Source organism: Anolis carolinensis, chromosome 2, assembly GCF_035594765.1.
Source record: "Anolis carolinensis isolate JA03-04 chromosome 2, rAnoCar3.1.pri, whole genome shotgun sequence".
Taxonomy (NCBI): Eukaryota; Metazoa; Chordata; class Lepidosauria; order Squamata; family Dactyloidae; genus Anolis; species Anolis carolinensis.
Genome location: NC_085842.1, coordinates 278,903,825 through 278,920,259, shown reverse-complemented (window position 1 = coordinate 278,920,259; position 16,435 = coordinate 278,903,825). Strand labels below are relative to the sequence as shown.

The 16,435-nt window shown below is 36.6% G+C and overlaps 1 protein-coding gene across 1 annotated transcript; it reads right to left on the bottom strand.

Moving 5' to 3' along the window:
* Positions 1 to 12,621: 12,621 nt before the first annotated feature.
* LOC134296706 (ADP-ribosylation factor GTPase-activating protein 2-like) lies at positions 12,622 to 14,680 on the bottom strand. The gene has a single exon (XM_062972251.1). The coding sequence runs from the start codon at positions 14,671 to 14,673 to the stop codon at positions 13,717 to 13,719; it is 957 nt and encodes a 318-aa protein (XP_062828321.1). The 5' UTR covers positions 14,674 to 14,680; the 3' UTR covers positions 12,622 to 13,716.
* Between the last annotated feature and the right edge of the window lie 1,755 nt (positions 14,681 to 16,435).

Sequence of the window (16,435 nt, the reverse complement as noted above, 5' to 3'; positions counted from 1 at the left end):
ACACTGCTACCACCCCAATGATCCTAGACTTCGTAGTCTCTCTTTCACTCACCAGTCTCTCTCTCTCCTCTCTCAAGTGCTACCTGGTGGCTATCTCATGGTATAGGAGGAAGGCTAGTAGGCCTTCCTGTTTCTCCCATCCCCTGGTGCAGCTTTTTCTTAAAGGTTATAAGAACACACAGCCCCCCATGGCTCCACCTATCCCAGCTTGGAGCCTAGAAGTTGTACTCTCCCATTTGTCCAAGCCACCCTTTGAACCCCTGGCATCGACAAACATCTCACTATCTTGGAAGATAGCCTTCCTTGTCGCTATTCTGCACAATAAGCAAGTGAGCTTTGTGCCCTTTGGGTAGATGACCCATACCTTCGGTTTCATAAGGATAATGTTTACCAGTTTATTTAATAGTATTTTATCAACTTTGTTCCACATTTGTTCAAATTTCATGGGACATGTATTTAAGTAAGAGTCAGTGTGTTATTAGCACTGGATGAGAACTCTTCAGACCAGCATTTGAATCCCTGCTGAGCCGTGGAAATCCAGTGTGTGACCTTAAGCAAATCACACTCTCTGAGCCTCAGAGTAAAACAAAGGCAAATCCCCTCTGAACAAATCTTGCCATAAAAACCACATAGGTTCACTATAAGTTCAAAACAATTTGAAGGTACACAGCCACATTCTTGCCTTTATCTAGCTAAAAATGATCTGCACATATAGACAACCTTATGCACTTGCTGAATTGTGTACAACAGGAATAAACTGGATGCCTGATATATTGATATTTAATATTATACTCTTGATAAATCTACTAAGTTTCTTTTCTTTTTAAAATTGTTAATGTTTCAGTACATAGTATCAAAGTCAATCTATCTCAAGTACAACACATCCAGACTACTTAACAAAATTATTCTCTGCCAAGCAAAGATATGAGATGGTGACTTTATTGGGGACAAAAAGAAACATATGAAGAGAGTAGTGCTCATAGCTTGGAGTTGAGCCTTGAACTTTTAATTTTTCCTTAGTGGACAAAGTACAGGAGATTAAAGCAATACTTTTTATTGGACCAACAAAGAACTGCCAGGCTTTGAGACCTGAAAGGTTGCATCCTCAGGGTTCATTTTATTGATCTTCCTGACTGTTCCTCGTGGATCAGATTGGCTGCAAATATTTCTGTGTGTCATTGATGTTGCTTTTCTTCCTTTGAGAGTTTAGATTTAGTGTTTTTATTTGTAATCCAAGATGAAGAGAAAGTGGAAGTAGAATCTCTAGCAGGGTCAAATATTGTCACTTCTCACAATCTCTTCAAGAGTATAAGAATCTTATAATTAGTGAGAAAAACTGTTGACACTGTTTTCAGTTTTCTCTAAAATACTAAAATACAAGTATTGCATACTCTTAAATGATTCACATTTTCAGATGCATTTGATCATCTGGTACCTGACTTTACTAAATTATAGCCATTTTTATAGTTTTGGGATGTTATATTCACATTTTGTTACTGTGGGAGCAACTAGGGTTGGATTCATGGTTAGCCTTTCTTAGAATAGCTACTGTGGTATCAATTGGTCTTACACTGCAAAACAAAGACTCCAACCAAAGGCATGACCCAGAAGATAGAACTTATAACCTAAACTGCAGCCATGTTATTACACCAGAAACAAACATAGGAGTTAGCCATAGCCAATTATTCTACCCAAATCCAAATAGCCACCACATTTGGAAAACAATTCAAAAATATGAAATCTGTCAACAGACCTACCTGAGACCACTCTTCAAGGCACACCAAGGCCCTTGAAAATAAAACTCAGACCCTATAGAACCTGTCACATCTGAGACACCTTCAATCCATTAAAGCAGTGGTTCTCAACCTATGGGTCCCCAGGTGTTCTGACTTACTACTCCCAGAAATCCCAGCACAGTATATCAGCTGAGAACCACTGCATTAAAGGAAGCAAAAAAACTCATGACAGATAATCAAATCCTCCTTAATTTCCCAAGTCAGGCAAGTTCTGTGATTGAGCTTACTCACACCAGTAATAGTATCACAGATAAAAAGCCCTTACAAAGATCTGTGATCCTGAAAACAAAATTTAAATGGCCAATAAGCTCTTGGATCTCCCTAAGAGTGCCCTTGTTGTGCCCCAGAAACACCCTGTTGTTTAAATCCCTAAGTTTTTCACCTATGGGGATCCTGCAGTACTACTTAATGGTATCTCAATATTCCAAGAAAACAAAGCAATTACTATGGCTCTCTATTTTTTCATGTGCTAATGGCACCTCCAGCTCCTCAGTTAAAAAACAAAATTCATGCATTATAACGTCCCACTCAGCCAATAATAATAATAAAAAAAACCCGTGGAGGTAATAAATCATACATCTTTGCCACAACTTCCACTTGAGAAAAGGACTAAACTTTTCAAAAGCTGGACATGATAGTTAGCACATCATAGGAAACAACCAATATATGTAAAGTAAGCCTTCAAAAGCAAAATCTAGCAACTAAAAATCTCCAGAGTGAACAGGAAAAGTGAAATGCAGAGTTAATGTCACATTTTGCCAACTTTGTTTCAACCTCATTCATTTGTAAATTGCAAAAGATGTGAAGCATACTGTGCAAAATTCCACAAGAATTATGTCATAAACCAATTCCACTTTAGGGTAAAAGAAATTTTAAATAAGCCTATATTCACTAGGGGCCTTCTTGGGAACAATATCTAAAAGTAACAATCTCAAATTAGGCATTGGGGGAAGGGTTAAAGGCCAATTACCCTCCTTTTCCTCAACTCCTTACAACAGTTGTTCTCAACCTGTGCGTCCCCAGGTGTTTTGGCCTACAACTTCCAGAAATCTCAGTCAGTTTAACAGCTGTTAGAATTTCTGGGAGTTGAAGGCCAAAACTTCTGGGGACCCACAGGTTGAGAACCATTACCTTACAACTTGTAAAATCTAGCCAATAGATACATAAGCCCACCAAGTTGTATGGCAATCCACTGGGACCTAGAATGCACCCTAACAGGCTCAAACTCAACATCAACAACTGCCAGTATGGCATATTACATGGTGGCCTTTGTGTAGCTTGTTAGCAGAGGTACAGATTTGCTTCTTTTTCTCTTCCATGTTAAGGAAAGATATTCTATGAGCTCTTTTTGGAGGAAGAAATTACAGTCACCATGACCCTAAATCATATACTTTTATTCCTCATGTACTAGATGCCCTTATCAGAGTGTACTGTACAGTAAACGTTTCCACTTCAAAGGCACTTTGCAGAAATAACAGTATTATGTAATGACCCTTGTCTGGAGGTGATCCTTTCAGTAGCACATAGAGGCCAACATTACAGATGCAAATGTTACCAGAATTTGTCTTTCATAAAGACATAAAGTAAGTGGGTTCATAAATTCAATAAGGGAAGGATCTCATGTTCATGACAAAATAGTCATAACAGATATTGTAGTCAAAATGTATAAATGTTAACAAAAAGCACACATGAGATTAAAAATCCTAATTTGAAAGAAAGGAATATATTTTCATTTTATAACAGAAGCCAACACCTATGTACAAGTGTTGATGGAAACAGGAATGTTTATAATTACTGTTTGTCTTAGAAAGGATCTTTAAATATTTAAGAAAGTAGGGTGGACATTCAAGTCTATAGATTTACTGAGGAGTGAAGTTCTGTTCATGCACAAGACATGTGTATCAAGTGATCATCGCTTGCCACTTCTGTTTGTTCAGAATTATTCTATTCTGGAGAAGAGACCCCTCCCTCCTACATACTAAAACCTGTCAATATTCAAGTGACATTATATATAATGGTGTAATAAAGGGGAAACATTTACCTTTTAATAAAATAGTGCTCCTTAAATGGCAAAATCATACATAAACTGGCAAAATCAAGGTTGCTTTCTGGATTAAAAAAATATATTTCCAAGCCATGGATTGCTGAATCCATAAATGGAGAAACCATGGATGCTGAGAGCTGACTGTCATACAATCTGCTGCCCTTGGAAATCCCATTTAAAAACATGGGTGCATAATAGCTTCAAAACATTTTTACTTTGCTCTGTAATTGCAAATGCAAACATCTCTTGTGATGTGAATTTTTTTTGCATGTGTGCATGTGGATGTAGAGATGTGTACACATCTATCACTGCACAGCTGAAATGCCAAGCAAAACATAGGATGTAATACTGTGGTTTGGGAATTAGTTATTATTTACCCAGAATAATGAATATACAGTTTGCTACTGCTTTATGTTAATGGAAAATGAATTAAAACTGCATTATGCTGAAATTGCTGAAGCACATCCACACATTAATATCAAATGAATTCATTATGACTAGCATAGTTACAACGAATACTAAATGAATTAATAATAATGAACCATGTTAAGTGATATCTAATTGTTTTATTTCATTTTTATGTATATTTTGTCCAGATTTAACTGTTAGGTTAATAGGGAATGGCATTCATTAAGTCATTTCCCTGCCAAGCTTTGGCAAAGGGTACTTAGTTAGTTTCACATTACATCCCATACATATTCAGCATTGCTCTGCTGAGATCTTGCATTGAGAAATGTACATGTATCCCACAACTACATCTCCTTAGCTCCGTCTCCTGATGTTACATGGGAGGGATTTTGGTCACAGTTTCACACACTTTGGGGGCTGACCGGCATACATGAGCTTCTTTTTTTTCTTTCACATTTTTGAACACACTCTGGATACTAAGGTCTAACTGCTGCGATATTGCTATTCATTTACTAATGATTTCCATGGCGCTATGGGAGCTATTTTCAGCGTCATCAGAAAAGTCTTGTTGCATCAAATTAGCTAACAAGATTTTATTTGGCATAAACTTTTGTGGACTATGAACCATTTCATCAGATGCACAGAGCATCACCTCTACTGGAAGATTATAATATATATTCTTTCATGGATAAGCATATGTAGAATGAAAATAATTGGGCTTAGAAAAAAAATGAAATGCCAAAAGTACTGACAGTGATCTTAACTGTAATTGGGTGGTAGCACAGATTCCACTGCATAGAAGAGCTGTCTGAAAAGTGTAGTATGATAAAAAGTCAATATCTATTCAAGCCATAGGATATAGCACTGTATTTTCTGATTAATACCTGTTTTGCTTTTTCATGTTAGAATCTGTCACTGGATTTTCTTCTTCTTCTTCAAGAACTTTATCTACTTTGAAGTCACAGAGTGCTTTTCAGAAAGTGATGTGTTCATTTCACTCCTCCCCCGCCTTCCCCCTAGTATTGCCTGTCTGATGGTAGTTATTCTATTGCATATAGACTGGTCTATGAGACCTGTTCACCCTCTAATGTCTATTAAGACCATACTCCATGTTATAATCTACTATAACCTATGTGAAATATATTTTCGATCCTTAAGGTGCCATTCATTTTTGTTGTTTCACTATTATGCATCTACTATTGTAGTTATATTTATTAGGAGTGTGCAATATTTTTGTTAGTTGTCGTAAGTTGTATCAAATTTGTTACATTCATAGTTATGACATGATATCCAACACATGGGCATGGCCCACACCAATAACTTCAAAATCTAAATTTACCCAATACTTTTTCATTTGCATTTTGTAAATCTCGGAAGCCTCCCAATGTCGGTTTCATTTTAAGTGCAAGGAAGCAAAGCAAAGACAAAAAAAACCCTACCTTTCCTCTTTAAATTAATGGCCCCTTGAAATTAGGATTGGGAAGCAGCAGGGAAAAAACAGATTTTTCTGGGAAAGAGACTGAGAAGGCACAGAATTCTGGTAAATGTAGTTTGGGAAGGCGAGGAGCTCTATGCCAGAGAATTCAAAAGGTCCTGCCCTAATCGACATTTCCCAGAATTCAGGTCAGCATCAGAAAGCTTGTAAAGTGTCTACACAAACACAAGATGGTCTATGTACAAAGAAAATATAATATCCAAATAGCATATAGCATTATTAAAGTTCCCCATACAAAGCTCAATGAAAAGGAGCAACAGCTCTAAAAAAAAGTTATCTACTGAATTGAGCTTTGTATGGGGAACTTTAATAATACTATATGTTATTTGGACATTATATTTTCTTTGTACATAGAACATCTGGTGTTTGTGTAGATAGCATCAAAAAGCCCCAGTCAGGATAGGTGAATGCTATTTTCCCTCCATAGCAGCAGCCAGCCAAAGTTCCAATACATTGTTGAATCTGCAAAGAGGAGGGCTGATTGATACTTCTAGTAAGTAAATCTCTGTGCTGGAATGGGAAGAAATCTCTAAATGGAAGTTCTATTGGTTAATATGAGATACATTCAATGAGATAGCTGTTGTGGCTTAAAAATGTTTTTGTCAAAAAAATTTTAAAAACCCTAAAATTAGTAAATGTATGAATATTTCTGAAAGCTATGGGGTGGAATGATCCCCTCTTATCTTGTGTCATTGTATAGAAAATTCAAGAAGATAGCTCTTATAGTTTTTTTAAAAAATGTTGTTTATAAAAACTTTGAAAATTTCCAAAAAATCAGTGGTTAAGTGAAATGTTCTGAAACTTGATGGGCTAACAGTGGTTCATGTGTTCTACCATTGTAGCAGGTTTCACTCCAATAGTTATAAGCATGAGGGAGAAAGGAGCCCTGAACTTTCCCCACTTGCACAATTACTATAACGAAAAAGTAACAAAATTTCATTAATCTCGTTATAGAAATGAAAGTTTTACTAACAAATCTTTAGAAACACCTTAGAAACAAAATGCCAATGCCCCCTAAGTTTGTAATGATTTTTGAAACTGTTTTAATTTATTTCACATGCCTAATCCCTTCCACTGAGGATCCCTGCTCAATTCATATGTATATGCAATCATTCTAAAATATATAAACCAGTCTAAAATATGGGAAATGTCTGGTATAAAACATTTTGGATAAGGGATACTCAACTAGCATTAACCTCTCCTGAAAGGTTGTGGAAATATTTCATTAAAATAGCTACTTCACTTCTTCTCCACTGCACACTGTGAAAATCCTACTCAGGACACCTTCATCCAGTTTGTAATGTGAGAAGTTGAAATTTATGGCCTCACTTCTACCTCTTTAATAGCCACTCAAGTTCTATTCCAAAGTAGATCATTTTTCTGAGAGAAACACATATTTTGCCATTTTCTTTCCTTTGCTTTATTGCACTCTCCCACCCACCCACCCACCGCATTATCATGTCCTTTGCTCAGAGGTGGCCAAAGTGTATCCCTGGAGCCACAGCTGACTCCTGAAAGTTTGTTTTTTGTAACTCAGAAGTTCTCTAAAGGCTTTTTCACACTACACAATTATGTTATATTGCACTTTAATTGCCATGGGAATATCCTATGGAATCCTAGTCTTAGCCGTTAAGAGAAAGCTACTTGGGATTTTCTGCCAGTTGCTTCTATTCCTCATCAAGCTACAAACTGCAGCATTCTATATAAAGTTATCATAATGGTGAAATGGAATTTAGCACTGTAACTGTATAATTTAACTTAATCTTTTGATGCTTTTATCATTTTAATGCTAGAATAAGCTTTAAAAAAAAGAAAAAGATAGAAAAACATTTTAGGGTACCTGGGGGTGGGGGCTAGCTCTTGGCTTCTGCACAGTTTTCCACTCCCAATTAAAGGCAAAGTGGGAATTGAATTTGGATTACCATGCTATATCTAGGTGGAATCCTCTGGATTATTAAAGAAAACAGAAGCATTGCAAGTCACCACAGAAACTGGGCAAGAACCCAAATCTGTCCACAAAGGGACAATAATTTTGACTAAAATAACACTTTCCACCCCATCCCTCCCAGCTTCTGTAGTTTAAAGCTGCCTGCTATATGGAAAGAAGCTGGGGCATACAAAAGGTGTATTCCCTGCACTAGCCAATTTAATTATACTTGCCAAGAAACCTCTGAATATATTTCAAAAGTAAGTAGTCATTTCAATTATTGTGCTTTGTAGCACATTTAAAGGCACAATATTAGATCCTCACTATATGAACACCTAATAATTTAAGGGAAGCAGCTTGCCAGGAAGAAACTAGTAAGGCATTAGGAAGCACAAAGCACATAAAAGCAAACTAATAAATGGAGATTACAGTGGCTGAATGCCAAATACTCTCCTCCAAACTTGCACCAAGGCTCTGTATGTAACGTCAGAGCTTGTAGTCAGGCTTCTGAATAACATGGGCTTGTCTTAGTTGTCAAATAATTGTACTCTTTATGTGCATATAACCTGAAGTGAGATTTAGTTGTCTTAATCAAAATGGAAAGAATATTTAGCTGTGTCCAGTTTTAATCAATTTCATTCCTTCATAGTTAAATCTTAAAAATATGTGGTCTGGTTGAAGCTGATCTTTGTATCCTTTGATTCTAGGACTTATTTTTAAATTGGCTGACATGATACAACATTTTATATTTCCTTTAAAAATGATATTGTGTTAATTAGATGTGTGTGTGCAAACCTGAAGTTGCTATTAATGGAAAGTATGAGTAAGTAGAGCAATATTACAAAAATAACTTGATCAATATGAAAAGGTGGCATTTATGTTTAATGCTGTGTAGCAGTGAATGGACTAGTTACAGCTTCACAACTCTCTATGTCTAGATTTGTTCTCAGATATATTTTGAATGACACAGGGACCAATGTCGAAAAACATCAGCTGATGGAACTTCTTCCATCAATAGAATTAAAACAACTGCAACTCCAACTCCCCATGTACTCAAAGTCCTTTCTGTGGAGTTAAAAACCCAGACATGAAAAAGGAGAAAGGTGTTAACAGTTTAATGACTGAACTCAATATTCGTGTAAGTAATGACCCACTAATAGTTAATTCGCTCACTCACTATTAGATAACAAGTAAGATAACAAGGATTGGATGTTAATGGACACATGGAGAATACATCACGACAAAGAAAAAGACTATACATACTTCTCCAACCGTCACAATACGTGGACCTGAATTGATATGATCTGGATGTCTCCCTCGTTAATTACTAAAGTATCCAAAATAAAAATCCTCCCTAGACATCTTTCGGACCATTGTCCAATAGAATTTTCATTAAACAAAGATAAAAAAATATATAATTGGAGATTAAACACGAATTTACTAAAAGCAGACATCCAAAAAAATAAAGCCATCTTGAAGGAATATTTCGAACTTTTCATGTTATTTGGGATGCCAGTAAAGCCGTCATGCGCAGCCATTTCATTCAACAGAAAGCCCCCAAAAAATAAAAAATAAAGAATTTGGAAAGACACAAAATAGAGGAAGAAATCAGAAATGGGGAAAAAAAATAAAAATTTATCCTAACAATAAAAAAATTAAATCTGAGCTAGAATCTTTGAGAAACCAAAAACAACACATGGAACTGAAAGAGATAGGGGGAAAAAAAACTAAGATGTGTCAAACAACAATATTTTCAGAATTCGAACAAGCCGGGCAGATGGCTGGCTTGGAAAATTAGAAAAAGAAAACAATCTCAATTCATCACGGAAGTAGTGTCGGGCAGCAAGAGTTACACCGCTGAAAAAGACATTATGGACCAATTCACCAAAAACTATAGCAAGCTGTATTCTAGGGACCAAATTAGAAAAGAGGATATCAATAAATATTTGGGAAAACAAAATTTATCCAAAATATCAGAAAAACAACGTGAATTTCTAAATAATGAAATTACAGAAAAGGAAATCAGGAAGGCAATTAGAAATTTAGATGGTAATAAGGCGCCAGGCCCTGACGGCATAAGTGGAGTATATTATAAAGCCCTTATTGAGGTTATGATTCAACAACTCAAAAAATTACTGAATGGGATATTAGAGAATCAGGAAGTCCCAGACTCCTGGCATCAAGCCATAATAATTGCTATTCATACGGAAGGGCAAGACCCAAAGGAGGTTAAAAATTACAGACCTATATCCCTGCTAAACTATGACTACAAAATCTTCACAAGTATTATCGCGGAAAGAATGAAGGATTTCTTAAAGGATTGGATAAGGGAGGAGCAGACAGGCTTCTTGCCTGGGAGACACATGAAGAGTAACGTTAGGGAAATTATAAACATATTAGAATTGTATGAATTCAACAGCAAGGAGGAATTGGCCTTATTATCAGTGGACATGGAAAAAGCTTTCGATAATTTAAATTGGGATTATTTTAAATTATTGATTAACGAATTAGATATGGGACACAATTTCACAAATGTAATTAACAAAATTTATGAGAAGCAAAAAGCAAAAATTAAAATCAACACATTGGAATCAAATAATTTCAAAATTTTCAAAGGAACCAGACAGGGATGCCCTCTGTCTTCCCTCCTGTTTGTTTTTTCCTTAGAAATCCTTCTAAATACAATTAGGAATGAACCCCAATTAAAAGATCTGAAAATAAAAAAATAATAATTATAAAACCAGAGCATACGCAGATGATTTAATCTGTATAATTGAGGATTCAACAAAAACAATAAAACTCTGGTTAGATACAATTATAGAATTCGGAGAAGTCTCGAGTCTTAAAATTAATATAGAGAAAACTATGTTATTAACCAAAAATATGACTAAGAAAAGACAGGATAAATTAAAAGAAATATCGGGACTACAAATTAGAAATAAAATCAAATATGTAGGTATCACAATAACAGCAAAAAAAGGTCAATTAATAGAAAACAATTATGATGTCACTTGGAAGGAAATAAAAAACAAGTTAGACAAATGGAATTTTTTTTAAGTTATCTCTTTTAGGGAGAATAAAGATGTCAATTCTTCCAAAATTACTCTTCCTCTTCCAAAACTTGCCAATTATCAGGAAAGCACAAAAATTTAAAATGTGGAATACGGAAATATCTAAATTTATTTGGTTGGGGAAGAAACCTAGAATTAAAAGGGTTCATATGATTGATGATAGGAAAAGAGGAGGACTGGGACTTCCCGATTTCCAATCATACCATGATGCATGTGGGCTATCCTGGCTAATAGATTGGACGCGACTTCAAAACACCAGAATACTGACAATAGAGGGCGTTAACTTGAGAGCGGGGTGGCATGCACACATCTGGTATGATAAAAAAAATCTGTGGAGAAAATTTTTGATAATCATATAATTAGATCCTCATTAATAAAAATATGGGAGAAATACAAAATAAAATTATTTACAAAAAAACCCCTTATGGATTTCACCTACAGAAGCATTTCGCAGGAGATAAATTTGGGGTGATATCTGGCCAAGCTATAAGGACATTTTAGAATATAATATGGGCAATTATAAGTTGAAGAACCTGGAGGAAATAAACCAGAAATTTCCAAGAATTGGTTGGTTTCAATATCTGCAAGTTAAAGAGATTTACAATAAGGACTCTAAAATAGGATTTGTGGATAAAGAAAACTATTGGGATAAAGTTATGAAATTGGATAGCAAAATTATAACCAACATTTATAAAATTAAAAAAAAAACTCTTAGAATGGGCTACTGAGCCAGAGTTAATAAAAGATTGCATGGTGAAGTGGGCCGAAAACATAGGCAAACCAATAAAATTGGAAGAATGGGAAAAAGCATGGAACCACAGATTGAAATTAACTTATGCTGTTGAAATGAAAGAAAACTGGTTCAAAATGTTCTTTTGATGGTATCTAACCCCCAAAAAACTGTCAAAATATTACAAAAGACTGTCTAACAAATGCTGGAAATGCGGAGATAAAGAAGGCACCTTCTTTCACTGTTGGTGGTCCTGTAAAAAAGCTAAGGCTTATTGGACAAAGATTCACAATTCGACACAAAAGATGCTACAAATTAATATAAAGATGTAACCCAAATATTATCTATTAGGACTGATTGATATTAAGGAGGATAGTAACAAATAAATTCTTTTTAACTATTTAGTCACGGCTGCAAAGATGGTGTACGCTAAACTTTGGAAAGACAACGAAACCCCAGAGATAACCTGCTGGTATAATAAAATACTGGAGATAATGAATATGGACACACTGACATATTTACTAGCAAATAATAATGGCAGACCAAAAAAGCAAACAAATTGGGAACAAATTAAAAGTTACTTTAAAAAAGAGAAGGTCAAGATATTGATCTAAATTCCTGGAAAATCATATAAATATTTTAATGGGGGGGGGGGGAGTAAATGGTACCAGGGCAACAAGTACATGATTACCCTAGGATGCCTAAACAGATAAAGACGTGGGGCATTAGATGGAAGTCAACCTTTATGTTCACACAAAGGGTTTGAGGTTGTGTTTGTGTTACTGTTTACAATGTGATATGGATGCATATATAAATACCCAAGTGAGGAGGACTGAGGTGACAGGGATTGAATCCTTTTGATCCCACCGTTGCCACCAATTGAAGAGAGCCCAATTTGTGGTACTCAACTCAGGCAGGGGAAATCTTTGTCTTAAATCCCACTGCTGCCTCCAATTCAGGAGATGTGTGCGCGTGTGAGAGGGAGGGATGGAGGATGTGTGAATGTATGACAGGGATGATTTAGTGGATAAGGAAGGATAACAGAATTGATTGGGTTTAAATGAGTAAAGATGGTAACTTATATAGGAAAGTACGGTAACTTATATAGATAGGTACGGTAACTGCCACCAACGTGAGGTAACAGGCTTACAGAGAGGCAAGGAGACTTGTCTTTATGAACAATTACAAAATTCAAGTTTATTTTTGGTACATAAGCGTATGGTTTCAATCAGTAAACGTTCCGGATCTTAAGTTACAATGTAGTCTTTCTTGAATGGATATTTCTTAAATAACTTCTCTTCAACACAGTATACTAAACTCCCCCGGTCAGCTTATATTCCCAGCCTTTCCCCTGAGTGACCATAAGCTGCCGTCCTTAGCTGATTTCCCCAGCTCCTAATCTTTCCAAAACCTAACCGCAACTCTTCTTCTCAAACCCCTAACAGCCACTCCTTTTTTAAACCCTCACAGCAACTCAACTTTTTAAAAGGGAATATGCTCCAACTGTCATCTTAGCCACGCCCCTTTTCTCCCAAGGGAAGCTGTGTTACCATGGCAACCTACCAAATGCTGCTTCCAGCTAGTTTCCATGCTAGGCTTTTCCTTGCTAATATATAACTCTTTTTTTCTTTAACAAACAAATAAAATCATATCAATAATCTCTGTTTTACACATAACTTCTCTACACCTCCCCCCTTAGAAAGATTATTTTTGCCTTTTCTATGCCTAGAATGGCAAAAATAATTAGTACATACATATATACATATATAACAGTATTCCTGAAATAAAACACAAAGTTAGATACAATACATAAATCATAAAATACAAACCTTCACTGTTGCATATACACATAACATGTCCATATCTTACCATACAGTTATGACATTGTCACCATTCAACATACAAACCATAAACGTATTGGTCATCTTTCCCATTGTTAAGATTCACAACCTCAAATCAAAAGACATTTTAAAAATACATTTTCCATAAATCATATTTGTAACAGTTTAATTTTCATTCAGGGTTATTCCCCAAGTCTTTATTTATACACTGGACTAAACATCTTCTGATACTCAGCACATTCCACAGGGATCTTCCTCATGCCACCTGGCACAGTTCATCGATGTTTCACTCTGCGGAGCATTCCAGAGATTAACATGTTGTTGGGGACAATTACACTCGTCCTTCTCAGCAACACAATGAAGTCTCTCTGTCCCAAAATGTCTTTTTGCGAAACTTCCAAGAGTCATTTAAGAAGTCCTGCGAAACAGTCCAAGCATTTTTGTAGAATCTTGAAAGTAAACTGTTGATGGTTAAAACTACCAATCCCCATCACGTCAGGGTCTTTACCACTCTCTCCATCGAAAAATAACCTCCGCTTGCTTCTTGGTTTGGCTGACCTGTCATAGTAGCTCTTCTGTCTCTGCTGGGCTACAGCTAGATGTTCTTGTGCGATGTCTCTTGCCACTCTCATTGTTGACTGAAGATCGGTCAAATATTCAGCCACTGGAACTGTATCAGCTTCCCGTCCAAAGAACATATCAGATGAGATGACTTTGGCCCCTGCAAACTTCTGCTGAGCTTCATTGGACTCCACTACTGATATCTTGCTCTCTGTCTCTCTTCTGTTAATGGGTCTGTCACCAATAGGCCGGATGCTGGAGATGGCAATGTCTGCCTCCTCTTCCCCTTTGTCCATCCCCCAAGAGGAGTTGTCTGTCTCCCACTGTGAGCTGAAGGCATCGCCTAATGAAAAAGGATTATCTTTGTACTTTGGTGGTCCAGATGTGAAGCTTCCGATGTCTTCAAAGAAATCTAGCTGGGACCGTGTGGACTTTGTAGTCACTGGCGTTTCTTGTTCTATCACTTGCATCTCAGAGAGGACAGAGTGAGAAATAGAGCTCCTGGACACCAAGCCCATGCCCAACCGCTCTGCCTGTTGCTCCTTCAGTTTCTCAGCCACCTGCGCTTGCCTTTCAATTTCAGTGAAACTCTGACTATGTATTTCTGACCTTTCTTCTGATTTCAAACTTTTGCTTTCTCTGTAAAGCACACCATCTTTTGTGACAAATTTATTGGGTAGTTCTTCTGCTGAATCTGGTAAACTTTCAGCTTGCTTAAACAAAGGCTTCAGGGATTCATCTTCCTCCTGAGCTTGTTTAATTTCTTGCGCTCCCCCTGTTTTACTAACAATTTCGATCATGGCGGAACTGGATTCTGGACCCTATTCAGATTCTGGCTGAATAGGTAAGCACACTGCTTCCTGAATAGGGCTTCTGTTGTAATTTTCCTTCTCCTCACACAACTTTTTCCAGTTCTTAACTTGTCTAGCTAGGTCATTGCCAATTAAACATTCATGAGGGATATCTGAACTAATTGCAAAGTCCCAGATCCCTTTCCATCCATTGTATTCAATTGGGAGAGATACTACCTCAGCTGGTACAGCTGGTCCCAAACCCTTTAGATTTATCTCAGAGGTGGGCTTTTGATATTTCTGAGGTACCGATTTTGGGTGGATAACACACACCTGGGATCCTGTATCCCTCCAACCTTGTTTTTGTTGGTTCACAATAGTGATAGGCTCAAAATAATCTTCAGAAAAATCATCGGATAAAATACATAAACATTGTTTCTCCTTAGGGACAGTCTCAGTATTGCTCAGCAACTTAGTATCACTCTTAGTAGTGTTTTCTTTAGGTTCTTTATTCATGAAGAAGGATGTTTTATCTCTTCTTAAAAGAGGACATTGGTATTTTAGATGATCAGACTTCCCACACTGATAGCACCTTGCTTTTACCTCAGGTTTGGTCTGATTAATTACCTCAGGCCTCCTGTAGGCGGTGTTTTCTATGGCAGGCGTCTTTTTGTATTGTGTGTGTGTTTGATAATTGTAAAATGGCGGTTTATTCTGCCTTCTCTCACTTAGTTCCTCATCTTTCCTAAATCCTTCCCTCAGAGTGATTAATTGGTCTGTCATTGAAGTCGCTTCATTGGCAGTTGATGGCTTTCTGTCTTGAACTAACCACCGATAATCTGAGGGCACTAATTGAAACAGTTGTTCCAACTTAATTAATTCCCTCAGCTGTTGAAAATTTTCCACTTCTGAGGTTCTGAGCCAACTATCAAATAATTGGGCTTGTTTTGAGGCTACTTCTGAGAAGCTCTGGGCCTTTTCTTTCCTCAGGGATCTGAATTTTAAACGATAAAATTCAGGTGTGAGTTGCAATTTCTGTTGTACCTTTTTTTTAAAGAAGTTATAATCTCGGTGTAACTCTTCAGGTACATCACCATATATTTCTAACAATTTACCGCAAATCTGGGGTCTTAAATAAAGCATCCATTTTCCCTCATCAATTTCAAAATCTCTGCAGCACCTCTCAAAAGAAATCAAAAACTTTTCCACATCATCATCTTTATTAAACTTTGGGAATCTCTTCAGAAGTAGATCAGACGCTTCAGTCCTACCATTCCCTTCTTGGTTAATAATGTGTGGTTGAGACAGTGCCAATTTCTCTTTTTCCAATTCCAATCGTCTCAGTTCTATTTCCTTATCCTTCTCTAGCTGCACTATTTTCAATTCCTTCTCTTGTTCCCATCGTTTTTCCTCCCATTCTCTCTCTCTTTGCTTATCCTCCCTTTCTCTTTCTCTTTGCTTATCCTCCCTTTCTCTTTCTCTTTCTCTTTCTCTTTGTTTATCCTCCAATTCTAATTTTCTCAATTCAATTTTATATTTAAGGGTTTCCCTTGTCTCAGGGGTTTGCTCAGAGTCCGAACTATCTCCTTGGTATTCACTAGCCTCTCCTGCTAATTTCTTTTGTAGTCTGGTAGCCATTCTTCTTAACTTTTACCTCACGATTTCTTCCTATGTGGTCTTAAGGCACTTAGTTTGAGATGTTAAACGTATCCCACCGCTTGGCACCAATTGAAGAGGACTGAGGTGACAGGGATGGAATCCTTTTGATCCC

Coding starts and splice junctions, on each gene's coding strand:
- LOC134296706 (XM_062972251.1), bottom strand. CDS start 14,673: ATGATCGAAATTGTTAGTAAAACAGGGGGAGCGCAAGAAATTAAACAA.